The 25,249-nt window shown below is 45.7% G+C and overlaps 2 protein-coding genes across 3 annotated transcripts in view; one reads left to right on the top strand and one right to left on the bottom strand.

The window, feature by feature from the left end:
• Window positions 1-2,636: 2,636 nt before the first annotated feature.
• On the top strand, window positions 2,637-5,526 carry LOC123481568 (extensin-like). The gene is made up of 2 exons (XM_045206058.1): window positions 2,637-3,475; window positions 3,576-5,526. The coding sequence occupies exons 1-2, from the start codon at window positions 2,637-2,639 to the stop codon at window positions 5,524-5,526; spliced, it is 2,790 nt and encodes a 929-aa protein (XP_045061993.1).
• Window positions 5,527-17,903: 12,377 nt separating this feature from the next.
• The window catches only part of LOC121534688 (acetylcholine receptor subunit gamma-like), an 8,946-nt gene continuing 1,600 nt past the window's right edge, over window positions 17,904-25,249 (bottom strand). The window contains exons 2-12 of one of the 2 annotated variants that reach the window (XM_041841275.2): window positions 23,151-23,290; window positions 23,018-23,062; window positions 22,769-22,893; window positions 22,461-22,616; window positions 21,894-21,991; window positions 21,460-21,660; window positions 20,846-20,960; window positions 19,978-20,092; window positions 19,231-19,504; window positions 18,798-18,931; window positions 17,904-18,597 (exon numbers count right to left, since the gene is read on the bottom strand). In XM_041841275.2, the coding sequence (XP_041697209.2) occupies window positions 18,373-18,597; window positions 18,798-18,931; window positions 19,231-19,504; window positions 19,978-20,092; window positions 20,846-20,960; window positions 21,460-21,660; window positions 21,894-21,991; window positions 22,461-22,616; window positions 22,769-22,893; window positions 23,018-23,062; window positions 23,151-23,290 (1,628 nt within the window). In that variant the 3' untranslated portion in view covers window positions 17,904-18,372. The remainder of the gene's footprint in view (window positions 18,598-18,797; window positions 18,932-19,230; window positions 19,505-19,977; window positions 20,093-20,845; window positions 20,961-21,459; window positions 21,661-21,893; window positions 21,992-22,460; window positions 22,617-22,768; window positions 22,894-23,017; window positions 23,063-23,150; window positions 23,291-25,249) is intronic. The other variant, XM_041841276.2, reaches the window with a different exon arrangement.

The following is a 25,249-nucleotide window of genomic DNA, read 5'->3' as shown; positions in this document are numbered from 1 at the left end:
AAGTTTGCATAAGAGGGCCTTATAAACAAAAATAGAGCAGTGCATTGATCTACGAGACTTCAGGAGGGCCAGCCTACTTTCTGATACAGAATGCAGTGATGTGTACTGAACCTATCATCTGTAATAAATGTGGTGTGCTATGATAAACTGTGTCCAATGACTTCAATACAGTGGCAGCTGCATTCATATAGATGACATCTCCATAGTCTATAACCGGTATGAATGTCGACTGAATGATATGTTTTCTGCTATTTAACAAAAGGCATGACCTATTCATATAAAACTGTCTTAATGTTGCTGGAGAGTAGCTCCCGCCTTGGTAACAGCTAATGGGGATCCTTAATAAATACAAATACAAACTAAATGAAGGACATTTTAAATCTTAATTTCTTAACTAACTCATCAACATGCTTTTTGAAAGATAGCTTTTCGTCAATCCAGATGCCCAGATATTTATAAGCAGGGACACGATCAATGAGGGCACCATCCAATTTACATCAGTGGAGGCTGGTGGTAGGAGCTATAGGATGGTTTCATTGTAATGGCTGGAATGGAATCAATGGAACTGGGTCAAACATGTGGTTTCCATGTATTTAATATGTTTGATACTGTTCCATTAAATAAATAAATTGGTCATTTAGCAGACGCTCTTATCCAGAGCGACTTACAAGAGCAATTAGGGTTAAGTGCCTTGCTCAAGGGCACATCGACAGATTTTTCACCTAGTCGGCTCTGGGATTAGAACCCGCGACCTTTCGGTTACTGGCACAACGTTCTTAACCACTAAGCTACCTGCCGCCCCTTCTCCTATAGCTCCTCCCACCAGCCTCCACTGATGAATGGATAAATCATCAGATAAATTTTGTATCTAGACCTGTTTCAAGTGGTCAGAGAGGGCTGTTCAGTCAGCTGCTCTGTACACAGCGCCCCCCGGAGGTGAGGAGTTTATAGTGCTAGTGGGGCAGTAATCTGCTGTTTTCACATTTTACGACACAAAAATAGAGCTGTGCAGGCTGATGTTCTCCAATGGAGAGGGAATGCAGTTTTCTTAAAAGCTTACTGAATGCCTTTCATTGAAATCTTGTGATTACAGTACTATTTATTTTTATCAAGGGAGGCCAAATGCTCGCTGGCTTCCCTTGCATTCAATGCTACGGGCGGCAACAATGTCATTTTTGACCAGACAGCATCACATAGATGAGCTACACAAACAGAGACAGAGGGGCGCTGTTTCACGGATGCTTTCTCCGGTGAGATACATTCAACCTCTTGCGAATTGAAGGAAAATTATGAAACACAGAGAGACGAAATATACATTATTTTATATGTTTTTGTCTTTTTTTCTTGTAAAATATTTGGGGGAATATTTGGCTTCCCTTCGCATCCATGAATACACGCCACTGCCTCCCAATCTGCTAATCTGGGGCAGAAGTGGGTGGACATGAGGACAGTGAAGGGGGGAGGAATACTAATCTGGATCAGAAACCCCTGGGGCAGATGCTGATGAGAGGGAGCATGGAGAGAGAGGTAGAGTGTGTGTGTGTGCGTGTGTGTCTGAAGAACCTCTGCCTCAGAAATTATCCGGCCTCTCTGTCCCACCACTGGAGATAGCTGGAACTCGCTGTCCCACCAGTGGAGAAGGCTGGAACTCTGTCCCACCAGTGGAGAAGCTAGACCTCTCTGTCCCACCAGTGGAGAAGCTTGACCTCTCTGTCCCACCAGTGGAGAAGGCTGGAACTCGCTGTCCCACCAGTGGAGAAGGCTGGAACTCGCTGTCCCACCAGTGGAGAAGGCTGGAACTCGCTGTCCCACCAGTGGAGAAGGCTAGAACTCTCTGTCCCACCAGTGGAGAAGGCTGGAACTCTCTGGACCTGCTGGGCCGGACCCAAGAGGGGTAGTTCTTGTTGGATGAGATGCAATTCCTGTCGCAGTTTAATGATGTCACAGTGGAGTGGATCCCATCAATGAAGAGGGACAGCTGCAGAGCAACTATACTCAATACTTCCTCATTATAAAAGCACTTCTCATCAGACAAAGTTGAATCGTTTTGAATGTATGAGAACGTCTGACAGTCTTCGGTTTGGGAGTGAACTATTCCATTATAAAAGGAAACCATATAGACGGGTTGGTTGTTTAGCAACAAAACCATGGGGCAAAACCATGGGGCAAAACCATGGGGTAAAACCATGGGGCAAAACCATGGGGTAAAACCATGGGGCAAAACCATGGGGCAAAACCATGGGGTAAAACCACGGGGCAAAACCACGGGGTAAAACCATGGGGCAAAACCATGGGGTAAACAGATGAGGTTGGTTTAGATTGTTGATAACATGTAAGCTATATTTCGTCTCCAATATTTACTGAAAAAATAAATGCATGTGCACAATGAGCACTTCTTGTCTGTCAAATACATCGTTACAGTTGTTGGTTAGCTAGCTAGCGAATTTTTGCCATATTAGCATAAAATCAGTCATATCACCTCAAAGGCTCAGTTGGTAGAGCATGGCGCTTGCAATGCCAGAGTTGTGGGTTTGATTCCCACGGGGGACCAGTTTGAAAAAGTATGAAAACTGCATGCACTCACTACTGTAAGTTGCTTTGGATAATTACTAAAATGTAAATGTGTGTGTACATGCATGCGACGCATGCATCTATCTATCTGTATCCATCCCCAGGTAGAGAAGAAGCGTTTTAACCTGTCTGGGACTCTGAACAGTCCTCCCTGTGCCTCCACACACTGCCACACCTACGGGTGGTGCTACACACACCTTCCTCCAGGGGGCTTCCTCCTGCTCATCCCCACTACCTTCCTCCAGGGGGCTTCCTCCTGCTCATCCCCACTACCTTCCTCCAGGGGGCTTCCTCCTGCTCAACCCCACTACCGTCCTCCAGAGGGTTTCCTCCTGCTCATCCCCACTACCTTCCTCCAGGGGGCTTCCTCCTGCTCATCCCCACTACCTTCCTCCAGGGGGCTTCCTCCTGCTCATCCCCACTTCCTTCCTCCAGGGGGCTTCCTCCTGCTCATCCCCACTACCTTCCTCCAGGGGGCTTCCTCCTGCTCATCCCCACTACCTTCCTCCAGGGGGCTTCCTCCTGGTCATCCCCACAACCTTCCTCCAGGGGGCTTCCTCCTGGTCATCCCCACTACCTTACTCCAGGGGGCTTCCTCCTGGTCATCCCCACTACTGTCCTCCAGGAGGCTTCCTCCTTGTCATCCCCACTACCTTCCTCCAGGGGGCTTCCTCCTGGTCATCCCCACTACCTTCCTCCAGGGGACTTCCTCCTGGTCATCCCCACTACCTTCCTACAGGGGGCTTTCTCCTGGTCATCCCCACTACCTTCCTCCAGGGGGCTTCCTCCTGGTCATCCCCACTACCTTCCTCCAGGGGGCTTCCTCCTGTTCATCCCCACTACCTTCCTCCAGGGGCTTCCTCCTGCTCAACCCCACTACCGTCCTCCAGGGGGCTTCCTCCTGGTCATCCCCACTACCTTCCTCCAGGGAGCTTCCTCCTGGTCATCCCCACTACCTTCCTCCAGGGGGCTTCCTCCTGCTCATCCCCACTTCCTTCCTCCAGGGGGCTTCCTCCTGCTCATCCCCACTACCTTCCTCCAGGGGGCTTCCTCCTGCTCATCCCCACTACCTTCCTCCAGGGGGCTTCCTCCTGGTTATCCCCACTACCTTCCTCCAGGGGGTTTCCTCCTGCTCATCCCCACTACCTTCCTCCAGGGGGCTTCCTCCTGCTCATCCCCACTACCTTCCTCCAGGGGGCTTCCTCCTGCTCATCCCCACTTCCTTCCTCCAGGGGCTTCCTCCTGCTCATCCCCACTACCTTCCTCCAGGGGGCTTCCTCCTGCTCATCCCCACTACCTTCCTCCAGGGGGCTTCCTCCTGGTCATCCCCACTACCTTACTCCAGGGGGCTTCCTCCTGGTCATCCCCACTACTGTCCTCCAGGAGGCTTCCTCCTGGTCATCCCCACTACCTTCCTCCAGGGGGCTTCCTCCTGGTCATCCCCACTACCTTCCTCCAGGGGGCTTCCTCCTGGTCATCCCCACTAACATCTTCCAGGGGGCTTCCTCCTGGTCATCCCCACTACCTTCCTCCAGGGGGCTTCCTCCTGGTCATCCCCACTACCTTCCTCCAGGGGGCTTCCTCCTGGTCATCCCCACTACCTTCCTCCAGGGGGCTTCCTCCTGTTCATCCCCACTACCTTCCTCCAGGGGCTTCCTCCTGCTCAACCCCACTACCGTCCTCCAGGGGGCTTCCTCCTGGTCATCCCCACGACCGTCCTCCAGGAGGCTTCCTCCTGGTCATCCACACACACCTTCCTCCAGGGGGCTTCCTCCTGGTCATCCCCACTACCTTCCTCCAGGGGGCTTCCTCCTGGTCATCCCCACTACCTTCCTCCAGGGGGCTTCCTCCAGGTCATCCCCACTAACATCCTCCAGGGGGCTTCCTCCTGGTCATCCCCACTACCTTCCTACAGGGGGCTTCCTCCTGCTCATCCCCACTACCTTCCTCCAGGGGGCTTCCTCCTGGTCATCCCCACTACCTTCCTCCAGGGGCTTCCTCCTGGTCATCCCCACTACCTTCCTACAGGGGCTTCCTCCTGCTCATCCCCACTACCTTCCTCCAGGGGGCTTCCTCCTGGTCATCCCCACTACCTTCCTCCAGGGGGCTTCCTCCTGGTCATCCCCACTACCTTCCTCCAGGGGGCTTCCTCCTGGTCATCCCCACTACCTTCCTCCAGGGGGCTTCCTCCTGGTCATCCCCACTACCTTCCTCCAGGGGGCTTCCTCCTGGTCATCCCCACTAACATCCTCCAGGGGGCTTCCTCCTGGTCATCCCCACTACCTTCCTCCAGGGGGCTTCCTCCTGGTCATCCCCACTACCTTCCTCCAGGGGGCTTCCTCCTGGTCATCCCCACTACCTTCCTCCAGGGGGCTTCCTCCTGTTCATCCCCACTACCTTCCTCCAGGGGCTTCCTCCTGGTCATCCTCACTACCTTCCTCCAGGTGCCTTCCTCCTGGTCATCCTCACTACCTTCCTCCAGGGGCTTCCTCCTGGTCATCCTCACTACCTTCCTCCAGGGGGCTTCCTCCTGGTCATCCCCACTACCGTCCTCCAGGGGGCTTCCTCCTGGTCATCCTCACTACCTTCCTCCAGGGGGCTTCCTCCTGGTCATCCCCACTACCGTCCTCCAGGAGGCTTCCTCCTGGTCATCCCCACTACCTTCCTCCAGGGGGCTTCCTCCTGGTCATCCCCACTACCGTCCTCCAGGAGGCTTCCTCCTGGTCATCCCCAATACCGTCCTCCAGGGGGCTTCCTCCTGGTCATCCCCACTACCCTCCTCCAGAGGGCTTCCTCCTGGTCATCCTCACTACCTTCCTCCAGGGGGCTTCCTCCTGGTCATCCCCACTACCCTCCTCCAGAGGGCTTCCTTCTGGTCATCCTCACTACCTTCCTCCAGGGGGCCGAGGGGAGCTTCCTCCTCAGGGTCTTCTCCTCCTTGGTTTATTTGGATAGGGACAAGTACAAACACATTGACACATTGAACAAACAATTGTCTGATGCGTTGCACATAAGTGTTTCTAGCTTAGGCTAATTTACAACACCGTCCGTAGATGGGCTTAATGGAAACAAAAGACGATCTTATCCAGCATGACCAGATCAATCAAAAGACACTCTTATCCAGCGTGACCAGATCAATCAAAAGACACTCTTATCCAGCATGACCAGATCAATCAAAAGACACTCTTATCCAGCGTGACCAGATCAATCAAAATACACTCTTATCCAGCATGACCAGATCAATCAAAATACACTCTTATCCAGCATGACCAGATCAATCAAAATACACTCTTATCCAGCATGACCAGATCAATCAAAAGACACTCTTATCCAGCATTACCAGATCAATCAAAAGACACTCTTATCCAGCATGACCAGATCAATCAAAAGACACTCTTATCCAGCATGACCAGATCAATCAAAATACACTCTTATCCAACGTGACCAGGTTAATCAGAAGACACTCGTATCCAGCGTGACCAGATCAATCAGAAGACGCTCTTATCCAGCGTGACCAGATCAATCAAAACTGTGACTTCAGAGGGATAGGTCTAATGAGGAGCTAGGGACCAAATAAGGATAAAAAGTAAGTGGTTTATGGCCAATTTTGTGTAATGTGTCTACTGTTTTATAAGTTATTTGGTAACAGAGGTGGAGTGGGAGATTCACTTCTTCCGGGGCGCTTGGGTCACGGGGTCATCGGCCTTGGGGGGAGCAGGAACTTCCTGTCTCACTGCCAGAATCCCCGCTTCCCGGTCACCATGGGTGACGACCTAGTGGGGTCTACAGGGTTCAACGTTAGGGCCACCAGAACCGCCCTGACACTGACCTCCAGGCCATCGGCTTTCACCTGTACAAGGTGAGCTGGGTTGTATTCATTAAGGCATACTCTAGAAAAACGTTTCACAAGGGAAAACAAAAACGAGTGTTTCTTATTGGACAAGTTCAGAGAGTCCCTACCTGTTTAAGTCCATTTTCTTTTGTTTGGTGCCTAATGAAAATGACCCTGGTTTATCAACAGTGATTAGCCTATCCGAAAGGTGTCCTTAGCATAGAATTGATGTTAATATGTTGTTTTAATCCTCCTTTAAAATCTGTCTGTATGAAGAGGATTATGTTTTGACTGTAGGTACAGCGCCTTCAGAAAGTATTCACACCCCTTGATTTTTTCCACATTTTGTTGTGTTACAGCCTGAATTTAAAATGGATTACATTGAGATTTTGTGTCACTGGCCTACACACAATACCCCATAATGTCAAAGTGAAATTATGTTTTTATACATTTTTACATATTAATAAAAAATATATTCAACCCCTTTGTTATGACAAGCCTAAATAAGTTCAGGATTAAAAACTTGCTTAACAAGTCACATAATAAGTTGCATGGACTCACTCTGTGTGCAATAACAATGTTTAACATGATTTTTGAATGATTACCTCATCTCTGTACCCCACACATACAATTATCTGTAAGGTCCCTCAGTCAAGCAGTGAATTTCAAACACAGATTCAACCACAAGGACCAGGGAGGTTGTCCAATGCCTCACAAAGAAGGGCACCTATTGGTATTTGGGTAGCACCTTTTAAAGCAACACCTTTAAACATGGTAAAGTTATTAATTACACTTTGGATGGTGTATCAATACACCCAGTCACAAAAAATATACAGGCGATTTTTCCTCGTTAAAATGCAAATCAATTTATAAAATTTTTGACATGCGTTTTCTGGATTTTTGTTGTTGTTATTCTGTCTCTCAATGTTCAAATAAACCTACCATTAAAAGTATAGACTGATCATGTCTTTGTCAGTGGGCAAACATACAAAATCAGCAGGGGATCAAATACCTTTTTCCCTCTCTGTATGTAAATGAGATATTTCTGTATTTCATTTTCAATAAATTAGCAAACGTTTCTAAAAACATGTTTTCATTTTGTCATTATGGGGTATTGTGTGTAGATGGGTGAGATGTTTTATTTTATTTTATCCATTTTGAATTCAGTCTGTAACACAACAAAGTGTGGAATAAGTCAAGTGGTATGAATACTTTCTGGAGGTATCCAGGGCCCACATCAAATCAAATCAAATTGTATTGGTCACATACACATATTTAGCAGATGTTATTGCGGGTGTAGCAAAATGCTTGTGTTCCTAGCTCCAACAGTGCAGTAGTATCTAACGATCCACAACAATACACACAAATCTAAAAGTAAAAGAATGGAATTAAGAAATATATAAATATTAGATTGAGCAATGTCGGAGTGGCATTGACTAAAATACTAAAATAGTGTAGAATAGAATACAGTATATACATAAGAGATGAGTAAAGCAGTATGTAAACATTATTAAAGTGACTAGTGTTCCATTATTAAAGTGGTCAGTGATTCCAAGTATATGCTTTCTTTCTTTCTTTCTTTCTTTCTTTCTTTCTTTCTTTCTTTCTTTCTTTCTTTTTCTTTCTTTCTTTCTTTCTTTCTTTCTCTATCAGTCTGTCTCTCTGTCTCTCTCTCTGTCTCTCTATCTGTCTGTCTCTCTGTCTCTCTCACATCTCTCTCTCTCTCTCTCTCTCTCTCTCTGTCGCTCTCTCTCTCTCTCTCTCTCTCACCTCTCTCTCTCTCTCTCTGTCTCTGTCTCTCTGTCTCTCTCACCCCTCTCTCTCTCTCTCTCTCTCTCTCTCGCTCTCTCTCTATCTCTCTCTCTCTCTCTCTGTCTGTGGTCTCTGTCATCTCTGTGATGCGTAGTTAGGTCTGGGAGCTGTGCTACTGCTCTGCTGACATAGGCTCGCATCGGCATCCACAGATGAAAGGAACAGGTATCCCCCTCCTCCCCATGCTGAACACTGTGTGTGTGCGAGCACACCTTTATCCCCCGCCTGGCAAGGCTCGGGGAGCCGATCGGCATCTATCCTCTCTCTCGCTCTCTCTCCCTCCCTCCCTCCCTTACGCCGGCGGTGATTAGCACATCAGAGGTCGTCGATGGGCTAATGGGAGCTGACAGGGCTGACCAGTGTAAACAAACATCCACCATTGAAGAGGCCCGCTCCCGTTTGAGCATTATGGGTAAAAAAAAAATAAAAAAAACACAGCGGAATATGAAGTGGCCACCTTGGATGTAAGAGAAGGATGCGCTTCTTTTGAGCAGCAAATGAAGAAAATCTGCATAAAATTGTAGAAGGAGATCCTCCCACAGCTTAGAATGCTTAGGGTATTATAATATCGATATTATATGCCATTTAGGATTTAGCAGATACTTTTATCTTAAGCGACTTACAGTCATGCATGCATACATTTTTGTTGTCGCTGCTCTTGTTGTTTTGTATTTCCTAGCCTGGGTTGGTTGGATGGATGATCACAGCTTCACTTCAGCTGGTCCGTTTGCTATTGCATTGCACCACTGAGACCATTGTCCACTTGGTGTCATAAGAGGTCATAAGAGGTGACCTCTCCATACAGTAGAATAGAGATATGACACAGAGCTCATTTAAACCTTGCTCCGAGCTCCGTTAATTGGATTCTGGTAGCCTTGTCTGCAAGTTCTACTAACTAAACACACAGTGGAGACCTCATCTGACCATAGATAAAATACTTGGGAGATAAAGGATGGGCATTTCAGAGCGGGGGTGAGAGAGAGAGAGAGAGAGAAGAAAGAAAGAGAGAGAGAAAGAGGGGATGAGAGAGAAAGGAGAGAGAGAGAGAGAGAGAGAGAGAGAGAGAGAGAGAGATGGGGAATGAGGGAGAGAGAGGGTGGAAGTGGTGTGGAAAGGGTGATGTAATAAGGTGAAACAGAGGTGCAGCCGTCAGACACAAAGCTGTCTTTCCCAGTAGGAATAAAGCCACATTACTCCCCACCAGGCAACCAAGGTTATACTGCCTCCATCCATCCAGATAGCTGTGCTATGCGCTAACTCCCCCCAGTTTAGCCTCCCTGGAGACCAGTCTTACTAGAAAGGCTACAGCTTATGTCAAATTTATATAAAATGTTGAATTTTTGTGCATTTTAGCTAAGCCTAACCCTAACCCTTTCCTAACCGTAACCTAATTCTCCTAACCTGCTACTTTAATTATCCTAACCTGCTGCGTAAATTCTCCTAACCTGCTACGAAAAGTACATTTTGACATAAGCTGTATACTATCTAGTCCAAACTCTGGAGACTGGGTGGGACAGAGGGGAGAGGAGCATCACCCATTCTATTTACAGTCCCGGGTCGTATTCATTGGGCACAACATAGAAGAAAATGGACTGAAACAGGAGAGGGATGGACTATCTGAACTTGTCCAATAAGAAACACTTTTTGTTGTCCGTTGCTTTTGATTTGATGTATTAGGATCACTGAAGAGCTGCTCACTGCAGTTCTCAGCAGCGATGCTGTGGGTCATGCAGGACATACACTGAGGACCTGGAACACAGCACAGCAGCATGACAGGACCTGGTCAGAGGGACTATCACTGACAGACATGTAAGGATGATAATTGGATGTGGATCATTGATTAGTAATGCCTGACCTGTGTCTATAAATTAATGTCTGTCAAATGAACTAATTGAGATGGTGGTTGGTTCTAGAGAATAAAGACATGTAAATACTAGCTTTGCTAAAAGCAGCTACTGGCCCTCCAGAATCTTTAGGCCCCACGTGGCCATTCTCCTCTTTACCCCCCGGACCTCCAGGGCCTAGACCCAGCTCCTGGTCCTCTGACCCCAGGTCCAGTGGCCTGTGGTGGGGTAGGGAGCCAGGCACCCTTGGGGTTCGGCGGAGGGCCTCCGTCGACTGTGGAAGGCTCTGATGAGCCTCTCGATGTGCTTCTTTTTCTCCAGAGGGCCCAAGGGGAGAGGCTGGGTGGTCTCTGCCGACATGGAAGCAGGAAGTAAATGACAGGAAGTACTGTCCAGAGTTGGGGCACAGAGATGGATAGAGGACCCAACCTCTATGTAACCAGCTTTAGCATGGCCATTGCCATTGACATCTTCCACCATTTTAAACTATTCAACTGGGTGGGGATTCCTATGGGTTGGGAACAATCAGCCAATCTTCAAATTGGGTGGTTTGGTTTGTAAATGGTTTTAACACTGTCGTCTAGTGGCCACAATAAATTAATGACAATAATTGGTTCTGGACTCCAGCACTGCAGTTATAAATAAGATGTATGCATTTATCCAACACAAAAGAGGAAGAAACTTCAAAATCGAGATTGCCTAAATGGTGCTGCCTGCGTGCTCACAGACGCCATAATGGGACTGATATAATGATGATATCTCTATCCATCTCTGTGGGTTGGGATTCATTCCATTTCAATTCCAGTCAATTCAAGAAGTACACTGAAATTCCAGTTCCAATTGTTTTCAATGAGGAAAATTGGGATTGGAATTTGGTTTAGTTTCTGAGTTGACTGGAATTGAGATGGAATTGACCCTGGTAATGTCTGAAGCCTATGACAGATACACTATATATACAAAAATATGTGGACACCCCTTCAAATTAGTGGATTTGGCTATTTCAGCCACACCCATTGCTGACAGGTTAATAAAATCGATCAAACAGCCATGCAAACTCCATAGACAAACATTGGTAGTAGAATGGCCTTACTGAAGAGCTCAGTGACTTTCAACGTGGCACCGTCATGGGATGACACCTTTCCAACAAGTCAGTTGTTGTCCCGGTCAACTGTAAGTGCTGTTATTGTGAAGTGGAAACGCCAAGGAGCAACAACGGCTCAGCCGTGAAGTGGTAGGCCACACAAGCTCACAGAAGGGGACTGCCGAGTGCTGAAGCGCGTAGTGCGTAAAAATCGTCTGTCCTCGGTTGCAATACTCACTACCGAGTTCCAAACTGCCTCTGGAAGCAACAAAAACTGTTTGTTAGGAGCTTCATGAAATGGGTTTCCATTTCCGAGCACGCCTAAGATCACCATGCTCAATGCCAAGCGTCAGCTGGAGTGGTGTAAAGCTCGCCGCCATTGGACTCTGAAGCAGTGGAAACACATTCTCTGGAGTGATGAATCACACTTCACCATCTGGCAGTCCGATGGACAAATCTAGGTTTGGCGGATGCCAGGAGAACACTACCAGCCCCAATGCATAGTGCCAACTGTAAAGTTTGGTGGAGGAGGAATAATGGTCTGGGGCTGTTCGGGCTAGGCCCCTTACTATGCCACAGCATACAATGACATTCTAAACTATTCTGTGCTTCCAACTTTGTGGCAACAGTTTGAGGAAGGCCCTTTCCTGTTTCAGCATGACAATGCCCCTGTGCACAAAGCAAGGTCCATACAGAAATGGTTCGTCGAGATCGGTGTGGAAGAACTTGACTGGCCTGTACAGAGCCCTGACCTCAACCCCATCGAACACATTTGGGATGAATTGGAACGCTAACTGCAAGCCAGGCCTAATCGCCCAACATCAGTGCTCGACCTCACTAATGCTCTTGTGGCTGAATGGAAGCAAGTTCCAACATCTAGCGGAAAGCCTTCCCAGAAGAGTGGAGGTTGTTATAGCAGCAACGGGGACCAACTCCATAATAATGCCCATGATTTTGAAATGAGATGTTCTGAGCAGGTGTCCACATACTTTTGGTCATGTAGTGTATATCAACTTTCATTTAATGACACGTTGGTTCTAGTTGTTGTTCATGTGTTTAGTTTAAAAGCAGGTGTAGAGTGCTATCTGGGCCCTGGGCTCCCACAATTAGCACAATGATAATGGAACATTCTTGTCCATCACTATCACAAAATCATCCCCATATTAACCCCAATTATCTGAAAATTAGATCAGGTTCTCAAATAACTCCACAGTCGACACATCACTGGCACCAGAACAATCTCTGCTCTCTGAAAAAAAGTGGACGCAACACAGTGGCCAGCTCTTGGCAATGTCATATTCACATCACAGCATCACTGAAACAACTACATTCATCTCGCTTGTAACGCCAAGGTAGTGGGTTTGATCCCCGGGACCACCCATACACAAAAATGTATGCACGCATGACTGTAAGTCGCTTTGGATAAAAGCGTCTGCTAAATGGCATATTATTATTATTATTATTATTATCTCCTACTGTGTCACACCCTGATCTGTTTCACCTGTCTTGTGCTTGTCTCCACCAGGTGTCTCCTATTTCTCCCCATTATCCCCTGTGTATTTATACCAGTGTTTTCTGTTTGTTTGTTGCGAGTTCGTCTTGTCAAGCTTACCCGCGATTTTCCCCTAGTCCTGTTTTTCTCTAGTCCCTGTTTTCCAGTTTTGACCATTCTGCCTGCCTTGACCCTGAGCCTGCCTGCCGTTCTGTACCTTGTGAAACTGTTCTGGATTACCGACCTCTGCCTGCCCTGAGCCTGCTTGCCATTTCTGTACCTTTCTGGGTCTTATTCTGAGCCTTGATAGGACGAACTGGCCATGACGGACCCAGCAGACTCGGACCAGCTCCGCAAAGCTGTCTCCTACCAAGGAGCCACCATTGGGAGGCACGAGGAGTTGCTGCGTGGTCTTATGGAGGCTGAACGCCATGACCGCGCATTGAATACATTGCTGGTGCAATTCCGCGTGTTGTCTGTTAGGCAGCCTACCACGACGGTAACCTCCCAGCCCTGGCTGTCAACAGCGCGTCACTCCCAGGCCACCCCGGCTTCCTGAGAACCCCGCTTACCTCCACCGGAATGCTTCGCTGAAGAGTTGGGAACCTGTCGGGCATTTTAAGCTCAGTGTTCCCTCATCTTTGAGCTGCAGCCCTCCTCCTTCCCCTCGGACCGCTTGACGATAGCGTACCTCATCACGCTGATGTCTGGGAGGTCCTCTCGCCTGGGCTACGGCAGTGTGGGAACAACAGTCTGCCGTGAAGAAGATTTTCGATTCTCCATTGTCCGGGAGAGAGGCTGCCCGGAAGTTACTCCTGCTTTGGCAAGACTCCCGCAGTGTGGCAGACTATGCAGTGGATTTCCGGACGTTGGCGCCTGAGGTGCATGGAACCCAGAATCGCTGTTCGACACGTTCCTGCACAGATTATCGGAGGAAGTTAAGGACGAGCTAGCAGCCTGGGAACTACCTACGGATCTCGACTTGCTTATTGCCTTGACTATCCAGATTGATGGGCGGCTGCGGGAAGGTAGGTAGTTCTGCTCGCCTCCGAGGCATTCCGGAAGTCCCCGAAGTCTCTGAGAGAATCTGAGGCTACCCAAGATTCCCCGAGAGTTTCCGAAGTCTTCCGATTCACCACTTCCCGAGCCGATGCAACTAGGCAGAGCTAGGTTGTCTCCAGCCGAACATTTATGCAGGCTTAACACTAAGAGTTGTCTGTATTGCAGGACTACTGGTCAGTTCGTGTCCTCCTGTCCACTCAGGATAAGCCCCTCTGGATGGAGTCCCGCAAACTTTCCCCCTGTTCTATCGGCCCTTTCCCCATCTCCAAGATCCTTAGCCCCTCTGCTGATCGTCTTCTGTTGCCCCGTACCCTCTATATACATCCCACTTTTCATGTGTCTAGGATTAAACCTATGTCTTACAGCCCTTTGTCTCCTGTTTCCAACCCTGAGCCTGCCTGCTGTTTCTGTACCTTTCGTACTCTGCTCTGGATTACTGACCTCTGCCTTTCCTTGACCTGTCGTTTGCCTGCCCCCTGTTTTGTAAATAAACGTTTTGCTATTTTGAACGGTCTGCATCTGGGTCTTATCCTGAGCGTTGATATACTGAGAACCTGTCACAATCTACAATAGGCGTGGTTCAGACACTCAACTCCATGGTAATATACCACTGTTGCTTTGAATTTGGTAACACTTTAAATTGCTCTTTCCATTAAGTATTTCTTAAACCTATGTAGGTACACACTGCTTTACTCTAGCAACAACATTGTATTAAGGTATTGTTATGGTTGCAACTAGAGTAATTACTGCACATAGCATGTACTCACATATTGCACAGTGGTTCCTTTAAAACCCTTAGATGCTATTGACGCACCGGTGCGTCAATCTATGTAACATCATAAAAAAATCCTGTCAGTTTAAACTAGAGATCTGTTTGTTTTTTTGCGTGGGCTGCGTCTCAATCGACCGCATCCGCCTATGGCGGCCTTCCACATCTGCGGTGGAAGGTGGCCGAGCTACAGTTGTGTTTGTCAGACCATGAGAAAACGTCTAGCATCCGAACGGCCTACAAACTAATGTGATTCTCACAATAGTGTTCTCCGTTTTGCTCTACGACCTCCACAAGTGTCACGGGACTCGTCTGAAGGTAACTGGTACCGGTTAAAATAATGAATGGAAGTATGAAGTTCGTTTTGAGTGCCTACCTAAAAAAAAAAGTGGTTAAATATGTGTAAAAAAATATATAGATATATCCTGAGCTTTCTTATATGTCCTAGACATAGGAGAGACACTTCAAAACCTTATACCTTATGATTTATTTTTTGACAATTGTTTTGCCATTTATGAATGTGTTATTCAATGCGTTTCTATGGGCTATAGTAGTAAAAACCAAATTCAATATTTTATCCCCCAAAGAATATATATACAGTACCAGTCAAAAGTTTGGAATGAGTAGGCGTGTCCAAACTTTTGACTGGTACTGTATTTTTAAAATATATATAGCTACAGGGGTCCTAAAATTCTAAATCAAATAGCTAAATGATCCATGGTGTGACCATTTAAAAACAATTCCACATGTCAGCTTAGAACTACTTAGAAAATATTAACAGTACAGTACATGTAAGTAAGTATGCTTTTTAACCTCTACGGGATCGGTGTCCCGTATACGGGACGGTTGAGCTAACGTGCGCTAATGTGATTAGCATAACAGCAAACTTTGTCTTATGTGTCTTATATGGGCAGAAAGCTTAAATTCTTGTTAATCTAACTGCACTGCCCAATTTACAGTAGCTATTACAGTGAAAAAATACCATGCTATTGTTTGAGGAGAGTGCACAACAACAAAAACGTATCACGGCAACTGGTTTGATACATTCACCTCTGAAGGTAAATAATGTACTTACATTCAGTAATCTTGCTCTGATTAGTCCCAGAGATAAAATGTAGCATAATTTTGTTTGATAAAATCCATTTTTATATTCAAATTTGAACCCCTGCTGTATCTGGCTCCACACCCACCCTGCCTGGCCATCTAGATGTGTGAAAGTTAGTGTATAAGCTAATGATCCATCATGTATGACATTCCTGGGAGTGTGTAAACTAACATTTTGTATTGCCATATCATTTTTGTATGTTCTCTATAGTTATGTACTTGAAAATGTATCAATTGACCAATTCGGCACATTTGGGCAGACTTGATACTAAATAGTCCAGTATTGCAATGCTTCACTGGATCAATCTGAAACTTTGCACACACTGCTGCAATCGAGTGGGCAAAATCTAAATTGCGCCTAAACTGTAATATTATATTGTGGCCTTTCTCTTGCATTTCAAAGATGACAATAAAATAAAATAAAAACGCATGTTTTTTTGTTTGTATTATCTTTTACCAGATCTAATGTGTTATATTCTCCTACATTAATTTCACATTTCCACAAACTTCAAAGTGTTTCCTTTCAGATGGTATCAAGAATTTGCACATCTTGATACCGAAAAAATAAAACACTTGTATGATCAACACACTAGAAAAGAGAACACTGTGTTCGTTAATATCAAAATCACAACAAAATCAAACATCTTACAAAAAACATGATGGATGATGGATGCCCAGCCTGGTCTCATAGACTAGATGTAACATAGTTAACGTACAGTGGCTTGCGAAAGTATTCACCCTCTTGGCATTTTTCATATTTTGTTGCCTTACAACCTGGAATTAAAATGGATTTTTTGGGGGTTTGCGTCATTTGATTTACACAACATGCCTACCACTTTGAAGATGCAAAATATTTTTGTGTGAAACAAACAAGAAACAAGACAAAAAAACAGAACTTGAGCGTGCATAAATATTCACCCCCCAATGTCAATACTTTGTAGAGCCACCTTTTGCAGCAATTACAGCTGCAAGTCTCTTGGGGTATGTCTCTATAAGCTTGGCACATTTAGCCACTGGGATTTTTGCCCATTCTTCAAGGCAAAACTGCTCCAGTTCCTTCAAGTTGGATGGGTTCCGCTGATGTACAGCAATCTTTAAGTCATACCACAGATTCTCAATTGGATTGAGGTCTGGGCTTTGACTAGGCCATTCCAAGACATTTCAATGTTTCCCCTTAAACCAATCAAGTGTTGCTTTAGCAGTATCCTTGGGGTCATTGTCCTGCTGGAAGGTGAACCTCCGTCCCAGTCTCAAATCTCTGGAAGACTGAAACAGGTTTCCCTCAAGAATTTTCCTGTATTTAGCGCCATCCATCATTCCTTCAATTCTGACCAGTTTCCCAGTCTCTGCCAATGAAAAACATCCCCACAGCATGATGCTGCCACCACCATGCTTCACTGTGGGGATGGTGTTCTCGGGGTGATGAGAGGTGTTGGGTTTGCGCCAGACATAGCGTTTTCCTTGATGGCCAAAAAGCTCAATTTTAGTCTCATCTGACCAGAGTACCTTCTTTCATATGTTTGGGGAGTCTCCCACATGCCTTTTGGCAAACACCAAACGTGTTTGCTTATTTTTTTCTTCAAGCAATGGCTTTTTTTCTGGCCACTCTTCCGTAAAGCCCAGCTCTGTGGAGTGTACAGCTTAAAGTGGTCCTATGGACAGATAATCCAATCTCCACTATGGAGCTTTGCAGCTCCTTCAGGGTTATCTTTGGTCTCTTTGTTGCCTCTCTCATTAATGCCCTCCTTGCCTGGTCCGTGAGTTTTGGTGGGCGGCCCTCTCTTGGCAGGTTTGTTGTGGTGCCATATTCTTTCCATTTTTTAATAATGGATTTAATGGTGCTCCGTGGGATGTTCAAAGTTTCTGATATTTTTTTTACAACCCAACCCTGATCTGTACTTCTCCACAACTTTGTCCCTGACCTGTTTGGAGAGCTCCTTGGTCTTCATGGTGCCGCTTGCTTGGTGGTGCCCCTTGCTTAGTGGTGTTGCAGACTCTGGGGCCTTTCAGAACAGGTGCATATATACTGAGATCATGTGACAGATCATGTGACACTTAGATTGCACACAGGTGGACTTTATTTAACTAATTATGTGACTTCTGAAGGTAATTGGTTGCACCAGATCTTATTTAGGGGCTTCATAGCAAAGGGGGTGAATAAATATGCACGCACCACTTTTCCGTAATTAATTTTTTAGAATCTTTTTAAGCAAGTTATTTCTTTCATTTAACTTCACCAATTTGGACTATTTTGTGTATGTCCATTACATGAAATCCAAATAAAAATCAATTTCAATTACAGGTTGTAATGCAACAAAATAGGAAAAACGCCAAGGGGGATGAATACTTTTGCAAGGCACTGTACTATGTTGCGTCAACCCCTGAGTCCAGGTTGGGTTGCCTTAAAGAAAGTAAACATTAAAATGTGATAAAACTTTAGCATATTACTCAGTGGTAATATCTATGTTAAAAAAAAACACCTTCAACCATTGCTCTGAAACAGACATATCATTCAAGGCATCAGTGCATATGGTCAAGCATATCCCTGTGTAAATAATATGGATATCTATAATTTTCTGCCAAAATCCTTCATGTCTCACTGAATGAGTGAACTCATAGACTGTAACACTTCTGACAGACCCACATGGTTTAGTTTCAGTCTCAGACCACCAATGCAGACATAACCATAGATATCTCAAAGCATCCTGTAGCCTCTAGAACCTCTGCTAAACCCCATTCATTTCATGGGCCATTTTCAGACTTCTCCTCCTGGTTTATGGACATTTCATGCCCCTCCTTACAGTCTCAACCCAGTAGATTTTCTCCAGTGTCATTCCCAAAGGGATCGGTGATGTTATTCCCTAATGGAGGAAGGTACTTCCTGGGATCACCAGGGAAAGGCACGGAGGGGGGCTGGTTGAAATGCCCCATCAGAAAGATTCCGATGGTACCCATGAAGAACGACAGCGCCATGGCGATGAAGCACACCCTGTCAATCACCCGGCCAACCAGGAACCACTCCTCGTTCTCCTGTGTGTGGCATCAGAGGGACAGGTCAGAGGGGAGACTAAAAAGTGGACAATCACTCTAAATGTTGGGAAATCAACATTTTCGTAAGGAGTTTCCTTTCAATAATGAGAGAGTAATGAGCGTTATTACAGAAACATTTTCTGGCACAAAATGGTAACCGTGCATCACCCAGGTGGGTGAAACACTTTGGGGAGACTCACGCTTTCAAAGTTGTTTTGTTGCCTGGCGCTCTTAGCAATATGTTTGCAGGATTCCACACACTGGCGCACCTCTGGTGAGGCCTGGGCCAGGCTGGTCCCCAGGTCCTGTGCCGTACCCCCCTCAAGACTGTTATCTAGGGTCAAAGGTCAAACAGAGAATCAACCTATACACATTTCTTGCAATTTTCTTGCAGCTAAGATTGAAAATGGGATACACTTTACATTAAACTGCACTTATTATTGCGTAATTACACTGTACTTACAGCAGTAACCCTATCTTTAACCCTAGCTTCATGTCCAAATGCTGGTTCAACCCTAACCCTTACACTAACCCTTATCCTTATCCTAAGTGGAGGGTAAGTACAGTATAACCGAAAATTCCCATCAATTCCCCAAATTCCCATTGTAATATTCTATTTGTAACCCTACTCACGGATCTTCTCCAGTGCAGATTTCATGAGGCCGTCTCTCTCTCTGAGCCTGGAGAACATGAGTTCAGACCGGGCCGTCTTCATGACGTATTCTTCTGCCTTGATGATGAGTCCTAGGGAGCTGCGGCGCCGGCAGGGGACTAGAAATACGTTACTCCCACCGTCGGTACTGTAACTGTGACCATTACCGGTTCCATCACTGAAGTCACAGTCCTCAGACGGTGTCCACGGTCGCATCTGCATCCTCAGCAGCCGAGGCAGGATGTTCAGCAGGACCTGAGGTCAACAACGTCAAGGGTCAAAGTTCAACACCAGAGTTGGGGCAGGTAGCCTAGTGGTTAAGAGCATTGGGCCAATAACCAAAAGGTCGCTGGTTTGAATCCCTGAGCCGACACTGTCAATTGCAGTCCAATTGCTCCTGTACGTCGCTCTGGATAAGCGCGTCTGCTAAATTACTAAAATGTAAATGTAAGTATGGGGCCAATTCGAATTGAAGACACTCAATTCAGGATGTTTAAAAAAAAATATTATAGATAGCTTGTCCTCAGTTTATTGATAAATCATTCAAATCAGATTTTTTAAAATTAATTATTGAATTAGAATTTCAGTTTAATTCCTGAATTGACCCCAACCCTGGTCAACACTACCAGTCCAGATCAGCCAAACTTTCCCTTATGGCCTAACAAGCCATCTCGTAATGGCTTGGGACGCCTCTGACAAACTTGCTGGTCACAGTTTTACAGTCTTACCTTTCTGACTTTATTTGTCATGATGTGTGTATTGGGGGACCTTAGAGACAGGTTCAGCACGATGACGCAGTTCATTACTATAATGGTGGTCACGGACATGACAAACATCAGGTACCTACAAAACACATAAAGCCATTAAAGCTAACGGTTACAGAAATCAGGACTGCAGACAGGCTCTATAGACCTCTGGGCACCTACTGACCCAGAATATATGTTATGAAATATTTTGACATGTATTGCTAAAATAAAGATTTAAGGAAATACAGGCAGGCACCACATCACTACAAGACAAAACAGCTCACTCAATCAAGCCTGATAGTCTTGTAAGCATAAATCAAAGCTAGCTTTGATATAATAAAAAAAATGCTTGAAAAGGTAGTGGAATGGGAAAATGTCTTAGTGTGATGTGGGAAGAATCCAATACTTTACCTTGTATGCGGTACAAATCCCATTATTGTTGGAGAACCTCCTCTAAGAGTATGAATTAAGCTGTTTGAGAAGGTTTGAATCCTAAGCAACCTGCATACACATTGTTTGAAGTACAACAGACCAACATAGCAACTGTAGCAGGTCAAAGCTGTGTGCTGGAAAACCTTGGTAGAGCATGAGTGAAGTAGGCATTGTGATGCTCCTGAATTTCCTTTCTTTATCGACTTCCGACCAATGGCTACTTCTCACTTAAAACATTGTTTTTTGTTTTAATGGAATAACATATTAGAACTAGAAGGTCATTTTCCATTAAGAAAATTGTGTGACTTGCTTCCGCTCTTTATAAGTATTTTTGTGGTAGTTGAAGAAGTTTACATTTTTTATTTAAGTGAAGCAGTAAAATAGTCTAAGTTAAATATATTAAAATAAGTGGTCTTACTTTCCGATAAGAGGAACAGTCTGGGAAGTTTCTGGAACCTTGTTGGCTATGAGGATGAGGAAAACCGTCTGGGCCAGGAGGATCATGATGGACACGGTGCACTTCTGACCCCCAGCTGACCAAAACCAATATCAGACCACAAGCACAGAGAGTCAATCAGCTGATGAACATCTTACATTGACATTTACATTTGAGTCATTTGTAGCTCTTATCCAGGGCGACTTGCAGTTCATCTTCAGACAATGAAATACTGTATGTACTGGGTTTCATGAGCATCTAAAGGTGTTACCGGGCAGGTTAGGTGAATATCTTGAGGGCGGACGGTGAGTATGTGAGTGTGTGTGTGTTTGTGAACGTGGGTGTGCATACGTGTGTACATGTCAATGGAGGCTGGTGGGAGGCGCTAAAGGAAGACGGGCTCATTGTAATGACTGGAATGGAATTAATGGAACGGAGTCAAACATGTGGTTTCCATTTGTTTGATGTGTTTGGTACCGTTCCATATATTCCATTCCAGCCATTACAATGAGCTCGTCCTCCTATAGCTCCTCCCACCAGCTTCCTCTGGTGCATGTGAATGCTTTCGTGTGTGTGTGTGTCCATGCAGTCGTCACCTTTGGCAGGCAGGAAGTAGACAAGCAGGCCCAGGGATGAGATGAGGACACAGGGGACGATGATGTTGATGACGTAGAACAGAGGTTTCCTCTGGATCATCAGGAAGAACACCACTTCCTGGTACTCTAACTCATCTTTAGTGTAGCGCTGGTTAATCAGCTTCTTAGCAGGCCTGTGCTTGATGATCCACTCCCCATTCTCTGGCAACAGAGGAGAGCTAGAGTTAATATGAATAGTGTCATGGCTTCCATGTATGCTGCTTAGAACATGATCCAATTCTGTCTAGAATGAGAGAACGAGAGAACGAGAGTGCATGAGAACGAGAGAGAACGAGAGAGAACGAGAGAGAACGATGTTCTATGTATTTTTCATACGCTCACAAAAAAACACATAAATCAATCAAGGTGTTTGCGGCGTAGGGTTACTGCAGTACCTGTAAAAGCCTCGGGGTCGATCACCACCCACTCCACAGGCTGGTTGTCCTCCTCCGTCAGAACTAGTTCTATCTCGTTAGCGTTGTAGGTCTGGGAACTGAACACGTGGATAGAGGAAACACAGTCATCCATAACCGTGAAACTAAAAGACTGCATTCACGGTAAATGCTGCATGTGTCAGCTCAATCGGATATTACCTTTACATTTTAACACAGATTCTGCGATACGGATAGAATCCAGCCTCTACTCAATTCTTTCAGATCTGCTGAAAGGGTATACAGTATAATGGCCCAGCAAGGTTAAGGGGGAACTAGTCAGTTGCAACTGAAATGTGTCTCTCTGAATCAGAGAGGTGTGAGGGGCTGCCTTAATCAACGTCATCGGTGACTGGGAAGCAGTTGCTGTTGGGGTTAACTGCCTTGCTCAAAGGCAGAACAGCAGATTTTTCCACCTTGCCAGCTCGGGGATTCAAACCAGCAACCTTTTCGGTTACTGGCCCAACGCTCTTAACCACTAGGCTACCTGCAGCTGGTGGTTAATTTCAGTTGAGACTGTGATGCCCATACCGGAAGACCATGGTGCAGTTCTGCCAGTCGAAGGGGAAGTAGTTGACGGTGATGGAGCAGGCGCTGCGATAGATGGCAGGAGGCAGCCAGTACACACAGCCACCAGGAGAGACCAGGGCATTACAGTACATGGCTATCTCAAACTTTCCATCCACACTTTGGAGACACAGAGAAAGGAGAGAGGTTATGTATGGGATCACATGTTTTGTCTGACAACTTCCTAATATGGACGCCGTTATCATGAATCTGCAGTGTTCCCTTGGCCAGCACGTTAAGTGATGATTTTATGTCATGCTTTCTAGACTCACTTGTTCTCCAGGATGATGTCAGGCAGCCAGATGCTCTTGGAGGGGATCCTCATCTCAGAGGTGAGGTTTCCATACAGGGCAGACCTGGGAGGTTGGTCCCACCTCAGCCTGTAGTCACACCATTTCTAACAATGGAAAAAGCAGAAAACAATTAGAATTTGAAAGGAAGCGAAGACAAAGAGTCTAGAGACATGGTGTGGTATCAAGCCGCTGTGTGAGTGTTTAACCTGCGTTGACAAGGGATATTACCATTTCAATCCAGACGCTGGTTGTAAGGGCTTCTTCCTTTTCATTCTAGGGATAGAAAGTAAGATAATCACACACACACACATACACACACACACACACACACACACACACACACACACACACACACACTGACCAGGGATATAAGGTTGGTGAGGGTCATCTTGACGGTGACCTGTGTGATGTCTCCACTCTTCTCCATGGGCCGAACGTTCTTGTTGTATCCTCTCATCAGGTCCTTGAACAGCTCCCCCTCCAGGTTCACCCCTGCTACTGCTGAGATACAATCAGAGACAAAATGATAGAGTGAGATAGAGAGAGACATATAGTGAGATACAATGAGAGACACCGAGTGAGATAGTGAGAGAGACAAATAGTGAGATAGGGTGAGATAGAGTGAGAGAGACAAATAGTGAGATGGGGTAAGATAGGGTGAGATAGAGTGAGATAGAGTGAGAGAGACAAATAGTGAGATGGGGTAAGATAGGGTGAGATAGAGTGAGATAGGGTGAGAGAGACAAATAGTGAGATAGAGGGAGAGAGACAAATAGTGAGATGGGGTGAGATAGAGTGAGATAGGGTGAGATAGAGTGAGATAGAGGGAGCTAGAGTGTTATAGGGTGAGATACCATGAGATAGAGGGAGATATAGTGAGACAGAGGGAAATATAGTGAGATAGAGGGAGATAGAGGGAGATATAGTGAGATAGAGGGAGATATAGTGAGATAGAGGGAAATATAGTGAGATAGAGGGAGATATAGTGAGATATAGTGAGATAGAGGGAGATAGAGGGATATATAGTGAGACAGAGGGAGATATAGTGAGATAGAGGGAGATATAGTGAGATAGAGGGAGATATAGTGAGATAGAGGGAGATAGAGGGAGATATAGTGAGACAGAGGGAGATATAGTGAGACAGAGGGAGATAGAGGGAGATATAGTGAGATAGAGGGAGATATAGTGAGATAGAGGGAAATATAGTGAGATAGAGGGAGATATAGTGAGATAGAGGGAGATAGAGGGAGATATAGTGAGACAGAGGGAGATATAGTGAGATAGAGGGAGATATAGTGAGATAGAGGGAGATAGAGGGAGATATAGTGAGATAGAGGGAGATATAGTGAGACAGAGGGAGATATAGTGAGATAGAGGGAAATATAGTGAGACAGAGGGAGATATAGTGAGATAGAGGGAGATATAGTGAGATAGAGGGAGATATAGTGAGATAGAGGGAGATAGAGGGAGATATAGTGAGATACAGGGAGATATAGTGAGACAGAGGGAGATATAGTGAGATAGAGGGAAATATAGTGAGACAGAGGGAGATATAGTGAGATAGAGGGATATATAGTGAGACAGAGGGAGATATAGTGAGATAGAGGGAGATATAGTGAGATAGAGGGAGATAGAGGAAGATAGAGGAAGATAGAGGGAGATATAGTGAGATAGAGGGAGATATAGTGAGATAGAGGGAGATATAGTGAGATAGAGGAAGATAGAGGGAGATATAGTGAGATAGACAGAGATCAACAGAGACAGTGAGAGAGAGAGAGAGAGAGAGAGAGAGAGAGAGAGAGAGAGAGAGAGAGAGAGAGGAGAGAGAGAGAGAGAGAGAGAGAGAGAGAGAGAGAGAGAGAGGAGAGAGAGAGAGCGAGAGAGAGAGAGAGAGAGAGGGGGGGAGAGAGAGAGAGAGAGCGAGAGAGAGAGAGAGAGAGAGAGAGAGAGAGAGAGAGAGAGAGAGAGAGAGAGAGAAGGGAGAGAGGGGGGGAGAGAGAGAGAGAGAGAGAGAGAGAGAGAGAGAGAGAGAGAGAGAGAGAGAGAGAGAGAGAGAGAGAGAGAGAGATCACAATCAGACAAAGATAAAGACAGCCCTGTGTAAATACACCTAAATACAGTGGGACTGATCAATTACAGAGGGATTGGTGGCATTATCACTCAACAAATACTATGAGCACAGTTATTAACACTTCCAATAGGGGAACACACAAGGTTGGATGTCAGCTAAAACTACACTATATATACAAAAGTATGTGGACACCCCTTCAAATTAGTGGATTCGGCTATTTCAGCCACATCCGTTGCTGACAGGTGTATAAAATCGAGCACACAGCCATGCAATCTCCATAGACAAACATTGGCAGAAGAATGGCCTTACTGAAGAGCTCAGTGACTTTCAATGTGGCACCATCATAGGATGCCACCTTTACAATAAGTCAGTTCGTCACATTTCTGCCC

Source organism: Coregonus clupeaformis, chromosome 21, assembly GCF_020615455.1.
Source record: "Coregonus clupeaformis isolate EN_2021a chromosome 21, ASM2061545v1, whole genome shotgun sequence".
NCBI lineage: Eukaryota > Metazoa > Chordata > Actinopteri > Salmoniformes > Salmonidae > Coregonus > Coregonus clupeaformis.
This window is presented reverse-complemented; position numbering and strand designations above follow the sequence as displayed.

Bases quoted from the DNA above. Each gene is read 5' to 3' on its own strand.
- LOC123481568 (XM_045206058.1), top strand. From the start codon at position 2,637: ATGCGACGCATGCATCTATCTATCTGTATCCATCCCCAGGTAGAGAAG. The intron at 3,476-3,575 runs GTCATCCCCACT...TCCTTCCTCCAG, and splicing joins CTCCAGGGGGCTTCCTCCTG to GGGGCTTCCTCCTGCTCATC.